Raw genomic sequence first — 8,675 nt, 5'->3', positions numbered from 1 at the left:
ATGTCTGTGCCCTGGCTGGGGTGACTCAAAGATGAGGACTGCCAACGACAGCACCCACACAGGGCTTGACACAGCACGACAGCCTCAGAGCAGTCAGTCCGCTTACACGGTGGCTCAGGGCTCCCAACGAGAGTGTTCCATCCAGCATCAAGCAGAAGCTCCCTTTTGTGTCCTAGCTTCTGAAGTTACACAGCATCACTCTCCTCCTACTCTGTTCACTGAAACAGTCACAAGTTCACCCAGATTCAAACAGGGTTGGCTGCGGTGGGGGGTGGCAGGGACACATCCCTCAATGGGAGAAAGGTCAAAGAACTTGGGGGCCATGTTTTAAAACCACCCATTCCTGGATTAGCGATTGATAATAGGAAACTGCTCCATTTTCCTTACTTAGAATGTTTTCTGTTTTCCTGGTTGGACCCTGAACATTCAGTTCAGTTATTTTCTCTATTAAAATTCTTTAAATTCCCCTGATTAAAATTGGTCGCTCCCACCTTTGTGCTACCAGACTCACCATAACATTTGGAGAAACTGTTCTAATCACGTACATGTTTCTCTCCCTCACGAGTCCATGGGCTCCTGGAGGATGAATCTTATTTATCTCAGACTCTTTCATTCTTAGCACACACCTGGAACATAGTAGACAGTAATATTTGGTGAGTGAATTAATGCATATTTTCCTCTAACTCCACTGATCACCAAAATCATTTTGCACTCAACACCTGGAGAAAATTGGTTGGAAGCCTCCACAGAGCTTTGTAAAGATTTTGACCCCTGATACTAAGCAGAGGTCATGAACTCAAGTGCCAGCAGGGCCTGGCATGTGTCTGAGTGAGTCAGGCAGTTATAGAGGAGAGCAGGGGTGAGGGGGGCTGTGGCCAGTGTCCTCCTGTCTAAAAAGGTTACCCCGTAGACAGCCCTTGTCAATTCATGCTGTCAGTGAGTGAGACTGTGGCTTGGTGTTTCAAGAACTTCTGACTTTGTAGGAGAAGCTAGAATCTTAACTTGTATATAATAATCTCCTGATTTTTAAATCTTATGAAGTAATTCAAAAATTTAAAAACTGCTGTGTGGGCCAACACCCTGCCAGCCAAACCAAATATAACCTTTGGCTGAGACCACACATCTGTGTCCTCTGATTTAAAGTTCCCTGGGAATGATCCACAGATAACTTCATTAACCCAAACTTTAATGGCTTGAGATCATCATCCTAAAAATACAATTTGTGAAAGAGGCACGTAAGTTTGTTAACTAGTTAGACTCTGTAACAAAACAGACAGTAATCTCAAAGGATAAAAGAGCAAACTGCACATTGATTTGCTCCATTCTGCCAACCTTGATTGTTTTAAAAGCTGTAACCCTAAAATTCATGATGGTTTTATCTGTTGAGGTCGAAATATTTCCTCCATGTTTTGCCTTTGATGAAAATGCTTGCATAGTCAGAGAGAAGGTATAGATTGCTATCTAGAGATTAGATCACCCTTCCATGATTACCCAGCCCCTCATAAAGATGGCAGGCAGGCTGATGCTTCTAACTTAAAGAGAACCAACAACGTAAATTCCAGGTTATAAAAGGAGAGCACTGGACTGGAAGTCCGGATAACTCCCTTCAATGCCCAGCATGAGGTAGGCACTCAGTAATATTTGCATAAATTTATACATGAAAGAATGAGCAGCAGCGGAATTTTGAACAGTTCATCTCAACTGGTTGTGTCCCTCAGTTTCCTTATGTGTACAATGAGAAATCTGAAACGGCTATTTTACTCATCATTGATAAATATGCCAAGCACACCCTAAGCCTCCTAACAAATAGGTTCTCATTTAATTTCTATAAGCTCTAAAAACCTATAAACAAGGGGTTCCAAAGAATGGATTGGGTGGTTGTGTAACTGCCTAATAGAGAGCACTCCCCTGTACTCTTGAACCGGGTGAGAGTGAGCAGAGATCTTAAATTCACCAAAAGTCAGACTGCAATCACCCCCATGCATGAGCTCACACACGCAGGCATGCACACTTACACACAAGCATGCATGTGCACAAAGACTCTTAAAGCTGAAATGACACTTTTTCATGTTTGACGTCTTCTTGTGACTTAACTCTGTGTGTTAGGACAGATACTCATGGAACTTAAATCTCTGAACCCCCTTTGAAGATTCCTTCCCTCCATAGTTCACGTAAGCTTTGTCACATCTCAGGTACAGGCTAGGGAGAAATCTAAGTGGGTCACCTAAGCTTTTGTCTTGCCTATAAATCCTCTTCCAACGGCGTGCCATACGCAGAGCATTTATCCCCCATTCGAAGCACGTCAGAGACAAATAGCAAGAAGTGCTTTATTATACAGAGTTGAATCCCTCCTTCCAAGTGTATCCATCCCTGTTCATCTTTATGGTTTTCTTGTTTGTTTGTTTGTTTTGCAGTACGCAGGCCTCTCACTGTTGTGGCCTCTCCCGTTGCGGAGCACAGGCTCCGGATGCGCAGGCTCAGTGGCCATGGCTCACGGGCCCAGCCGCTCCGCGGCATGTGGGATCTTCCCGGACCGGGGCACGAACCCGTGTTCCCTGCATCGGCAGGCGGACTCTCAACCAGTGCGCCACCAGGGAAGCCCTTTCCCTGTTCATCTTGACAGAGATGAGTTTGCTAGTCAACAATCAGATAAAAATCAGCCAGTGAGCTTCTACTCGTAAGCAGCAGCTGGGTCACCTGGCCTGCCCCGTACCTCTTCCTTTACTTCTTTCCTCCACCCCGGACGCTTTCCCACCTCCCCTCTCTTCTCTCTCTGGTCTTGCAGGAGTTATTTATCCCACTCCCCCTGCTCCCTGGCACACAGTAGGTATTCTACATATTCGATGTATTATTCAGATTAACTTGACCCGTTTGTTCTGGCAGAAAGTTCTCTAAACCGCCTATCAGAAAGTCAGATTTGGTAATAATTCCTGGAAGAAGGAAAGCCTTTGTTTTCATTTCTGAGTGTCCAGCTCCTCACGCCATCCAGCTCTCCACGGAGACGTATAGGCTTTTGCTACTTTGGCAAACTCAGCTCACCACTGGGCTTCGTGATATGTGGTGGGTCAGAGGCTGTGGCTGGAGGGTCCAGGGCTATAGTTTTGTTTCCCGTCTTCCTCTGCCCACATCCTTAATTTCCTTTAGGACTCCTCAGATCTAATCTTTGCTCTCGGAAACCTTCTGTGACCCTTCAAGATCCGGTTAAGTTTCTGTCAATGCACTAAGTCCTTTGTCCTTAATCCCACGAGCATTTATCATCTTGTACTGTCATGGCTTCTGTAGGTATCTTTTTCCCTTAATGGACTGTAGACACCTTGGGGCCAGACTGAGTCTTATTCACCATTTTATACTCAGCTCCTAGTGCACTCCTGGGCACAGAGTAGGTGCTCAATTAATTGATGACCTCACTGAATGGATGCCTCTTTCATAAATGTGTTACGTCGATAACTTTGCAGGTCTACACTCCATAGGACACAGAGGCCTCAGGCTACAGATAAACACTGCTGAAATTTCACAAGTTGGTGATATTAAGAGTTTCAGTTAAGACAATAGTTGTGGATTTATGGTTACCAGGGGATAAGTGGGGGAGGGATAAATTGGGAGGTTGGGATTGACATATACACACTACTATATATAAAATTGATAACTAATAAGAACCTACTGTATAGCACAGGGACCTCTACTCAATACACTGTAAAGGTCTATATGGGAAAGGAATCTAATAAAAGAGTGGATATATGTATATGTATAACTAATTCACTTTGCTGTACACCTGAAACTAACACAGCATTGTAAATCAATTATACTCCAATAAAAATTTTTCAAAAAAGACAATAGTTGTGGAGACAGAAAGGAAGTGTCTCTAGCTTGATCTTCTAATGCTTGGGCCTTGCTCCTTAGGGGGCAGTGAATTTCTCTGGAGCTTTGGCCTTATATAGTTTTGCTGAAGATAAAAGCAGAGTTTAAGAAACATTTGGGCAATGTCTCAGGGCAGCCAACTTGAGCAATTTCAAAAACAATGTTTCTACTCTGCAGCTCAGGCTGTGGATGTGATTTGCCCACTGCATTTCAGAGCCTGGGGCACTGTCCAGGCAGGAGTCTCAGGGGTCTGTCTCTGGGGTAGGAGTGAAGTTCTCACAATGCTCTCAAAGTTGCTTCATGAGTCTTTGGCTTTAACATGACAGTGACCATCTGTCCTGCCCAGTCCTTGGGGGAAACGCTAGGGGCAGCAGCATACTGACATTCAGGCTGAGGAAGCAGGGTGCCAAAGCCGAAATGGAGAGACTTTTCCAGGGTTATCCTCACTGGGTCCAGGGGTGGGACCCGGGGACAGAGTGCCAGATGGGCCCAGAAGCTGCTGGGGTGAGCGTGGGCATGTTTGTTTCTATAGAAATGTTTCTAGAGGTCTGTAGGGTCTTTAGAAGTTGGCATCAGCCTTGGCCTGAAAACCATGTGGTGCGTTTCACAATGTTTCTGATGCCTTTTATTTTACCAAAGGAGTTTTCTGGTAGCTGCCCTGTCTTGGGCCTGAAATTCACTGATGTCCTGTGAAAGTACGATAGAGACTTCAGAATTCTAAGCCAGGCATCTGCCTTTCCAGGAAGAGAGGGTCTGGTCGCAGTATTCATACACTGTGAGGAATAAGAAGCTTGTCTCGGGCCTCCCTGGTGGCGCAGTGGTTGAGAGTCCGCCTGCCGATGCAGGGGATACGGGTTCGTGCCCCGGTCTGGGAGGATCCCATATGCCGCGGAGCGGCTGGGCCCGTGAGCCATGGCCTCTGGGCCTGCGCGTCCGGAGCCTGTGCTCCGCAACGGGAGAGGCCACAACAGTGAGAGGCCCGCATACCGCAAAAAAGAAAAAAAAAAAAAAAAAAAAAAAAAAAAAAGAAGCTTGTCTCCAGTGCCCTTGGCACGTCCCTGCTCCCTCCCTCCTCTTCCTCAGGCCTGGATCTGTCCCCTGGGGCCTGGCTCTCAAGCCAGTTAGTTAGTTGTCAACTAATCCTTGCTAAGGTGTTAGGTGGCAACTGGCTCAAGGGTTATTAATCCTTTTAGGAGCTTTCCACATTAAACAAAGTTTTGTTACTAAATCAAGGGGCATTAAAAAAATCATCACTGCAACATAAAGACAAGTTCTTTACGTTCCCTATAGATCTTTACATTTATAAGTGAATCTAGTTGTGATTACAACGTGTATGCAATATTTGTTTTTTTTTTCACACAGAAGGACATTTCATACATTTCTTCACATTTCTAAATGCCCCATTTTCATTATCATAGTAGTTTGAAGGTACCTTTTATAGCATCTGTACATCTCATGATGATTTCTACCCCCCCTACCCGACTGCCCTCCCTCTCTGCCAGCATCCCTGCCAATAAAGTGGGCCCCAGGTAGAGGAGGCCAGCGTATAGCTGTGACCTATGTCTGACCTACGCCTGAGCCCTGCCGTGGCTGAGTGAGCAGGACTAGCACCAGATTCAAGGGGATTCCATCAGAGTCTTTCCCCAGAAACGTGAAATTAAGGCCAGGAAAAAAGACTTGTGTAGGTCTCTTTTCAGGGACCTGAATCTGCAATATGTCAGCTTAGGAGCTGAGAGGTGGGTTTTCTCCACCAATGACGTGGACCTGAGAAGAGAAGAAGCCAAGAGAGGAGAGGAGAGCAAATGTGCAGACCAGGACAGAGGTATCCTGAGGCCCAGGTACATTCCCCCCCTTGGTTTCTGTGAGACACACCTGTATTTTTTTTATCAAGGCAGCTTCATTCTTAATCATTTGCAAATGAAAGAGTCCAAACGAAGTATAGTAATGATATTATTGACTACATTGAACATTTGCCATGGGCCAGCTACTTTACTCACACTGGCTGATTTAATCCCTTCAACTACCTAATGAGTTAGCTCAGAGATGTTTAGTCATTTTCCCAGGATAGTACACCTTGATGAATTATGGACCAGGATTTGAACTCTGATCTGTCTGGTGCTACAGTCTTTGGTTTTAACTATTACCTTAAGTGACCTCCTAAGGTAAGTGTGTCATCCCAGAGGTGGGATGAATAGAAGGAAGAACCAAAATGCCCTCAGGAATACATTTCAAACACTCTACTTACAGAAAGAAGACATTTTGAGGCAGAAGCCCCTCCCTGCTCAGCCCCCTCAAACAACTCTATGTAGATGGCAGTGCTCTTCCTGTGTCCTAGCCCCTGGCTGTCCTCTCCTGGGCTTTGGTACCTTTGAGAGGGCTACCCTCTCTCCAACAGCAAGAGAAACCTGTGTTGAGTCAGTTCCCTGCATACAGGTGCTATCCACGTGTGGATTATCCAGGGTACATTTGCAAGGGTTCTCCTCATACCATCAACGCCACACCAGAACCACCTTTCCTTGCCTCTGGATGGTATATTCTTAAGCTGTTCAAACTAGTGCCCATCCCTCTTGCATTTATTCACTATCTACAAAATGTCAGTTGGCCCCAGTCTCTGGGCCTGTCCTAATATTGGGAGTACAAACAGGACAAATTAAACGCTATCTCTGCTTCCTTAGAGATCACAATGGCATCTGAAGACACTGCCTAACAAAATCATACATTCATACCAGGTGTGAGGCACCCACGGGCTGTCTTGGGAGCTCAGTGAAGGGAGTAACTCTGTCTGAGGAACTAGGGAAGGCTTAATGGAGAAATGGACTTCGGAGGCTGTGAGCTTTTGTACTAACCTAAGCAAAGCAAATCCACAAGTTGTAGTCCACTGTGATCAGTCATCTATTGGGAACCCATAGTGAGTTGCGAGGCTGTGTCTCCCCTTGTCTCCCTTCAAGGGCACCATGATCTCAGGAACTGACAGGATGGGTTTCAAAGCCCCATAATGCACAAAGGATTTCTAGCCCATCATCCAAGAGTATTGCCTCAGCAAAGAGAGAGTGTTTGAGTGAAGCCCTGGCTTCATAGTTCTCCTCAACAGTGGTACATCTCTTCAGACACATCCATCCAGTGGAGGGCGAGGATGGTTCTCCCATGCTTGACATCTTCAAAGATGGCAACTAGGAATCATGACTATGTGCAGAATTTCTCTTCCTCCAGGATGGGTACAGAGGAGCAAAGTTACACCTGCACCAGAAAGGGTAGAAAATAAGAGTTTCCGGAAATTCAGACAAAATGAGTCTGTGGGGACTTTTTTTTTTTAATTCCAGGCAAATGACTGGATCAGAATACAGTCAGTGTTCCAGTGTAAAGACTCTCCCTTCTGGCTATTGATCTTGCAGTAATTCCAAAAGCTCTTTGCAGGGAAATGGTCACTCTTTCCCTTTACATAACGTTCATAAATGTGCAGGCAAATTAAATGTGTCATAGATGAAATTACCAACCAGAGTACCACCCAGCTGTCTCATGTGAGCTTGGTTTATGTATCCAGCGTTCTCCAGCAAGCATCACAAATCCACATAATGTTCCTGAGTGCTAAATCTGGAGCTCTGATTTAGCTGACAGATGTTTAAAATCACTTTTAGTTGGACAACTCCCTGAGGAGGACACAGCTGCAGATGTGAAAGAGCGCAAGTTCTTCCAGTTAAGGTCGGCGGGAACTCAGCCTGAAAGCCTTCCGTCTCCATCTGCCTTTTTCAGACAGGATAATATGGGCGAAGGAACATGTTCAGGCTGATTCCACCCACCTTTGGCCAAACCTCATCCTCTTGTTGAACTGTTGCCAAGATAGATGCAGAAGTTGCTTTTGGGCGAAGTATGGGTGCTCCAGGCAGCCTTAAATGAGTACAGAGGGGGCTACTAGCTCTTTCAAAGCAGGCACAACGCCACGTTTCGGAGCCTGCTTTGCCCTTCTGGTGGCATCTTAGGCCTGCAAATGAGTATGATTCTGGGATTTTGCACTTCAGGATCCGTTATTTAGATGTCGATGTCTCTGGGTAGGTTGAAGTCCACATGCTGAAGGAAGATGGTGCCATTCTTCTCCGCTCCCTCCTCCGCCATCCCAAACAGTTCCTCCTTCATTTTTTTAAAAACAACAAATTTAAAATTATCCTAGAAATTTCTTTGCAGAATCACATATTTTAGACTTGTCTCAACACTCAGACTGAAATGGATTTGTTTAAAAAAAAATTGTCTGTGTATTTGATGTGGGAGACTAGTGACCTTTGGTATTTTGTGTTAAAAAGAAATGTTTGATGTCTAAAATTTCCCTACTGAGCTTGCATTGTTTCTGGTCCCCTTCCGTGATTTTTCCATCCTCCATCATTCTCCACATTCAAAATCAGTTCTTTATTTACTCAACAGAGGTTTTGACATAGTTATGAGCTCATCCTGATGGCAGCCTCAAATCAATGTAAATCACATTATAATGTCAAAACTGATGTGATGTGAGAGTAAGTTAAAGGACTGTAAACCAATTTTAGGACAGAGCCCAAGAGACACTCTTACACTGTCAGGAGAGCGGCAGGAAGGGATTAGTGGATGGATCTGCTGCATTCAGGGATTTTGCACTTCAGGATCAGTTATTTAGATGTCCCTGTGTGTACCAAGACTTCACTCCCAATGTAAAGTTCTTGTACAGTCATCCTTAGACACCACAAAATACCCTCAGCAGAAATTGAGGGGCAGCTGGCTAGGGTGACAGAGTGGGTTTGGTTCATAATTTTTATGCACAAGGATGAACACATATTATGTCAAGTGGGTGAGAA

The 8,675-nt window shown here is 45.1% G+C and overlaps 1 protein-coding gene across 1 annotated transcript in view; it reads right to left on the bottom strand.

Moving 5' to 3' along the window:
• Positions 1-578: 578 nt before the first annotated feature.
• The window catches only part of RNLS (renalase, FAD dependent amine oxidase), a 306,184-nt gene continuing 298,087 nt past the window's right edge, over positions 579-8,675 (bottom strand). Inside the window, exon 7 of the mRNA XM_081234363.1 lies at positions 579-626. Within this exon, the coding sequence (XP_081090489.1) occupies positions 600-626 (27 nt within the window). The 3' untranslated portion in view covers positions 579-599. The remainder of the gene's footprint in view (positions 627-8,675) is intronic.

Source organism: Mesoplodon bidens, assembly GCF_964165515.1.
Source record: "Mesoplodon bidens genome assembly, chromosome: 1".
Taxonomy (NCBI): Eukaryota; Metazoa; Chordata; class Mammalia; order Artiodactyla; family Ziphiidae; genus Mesoplodon; species Mesoplodon bidens.
The sequence above is the reverse complement of the archived record's forward strand: the minus strand, read 5'-3'. Positions and strand labels throughout refer to the sequence as shown.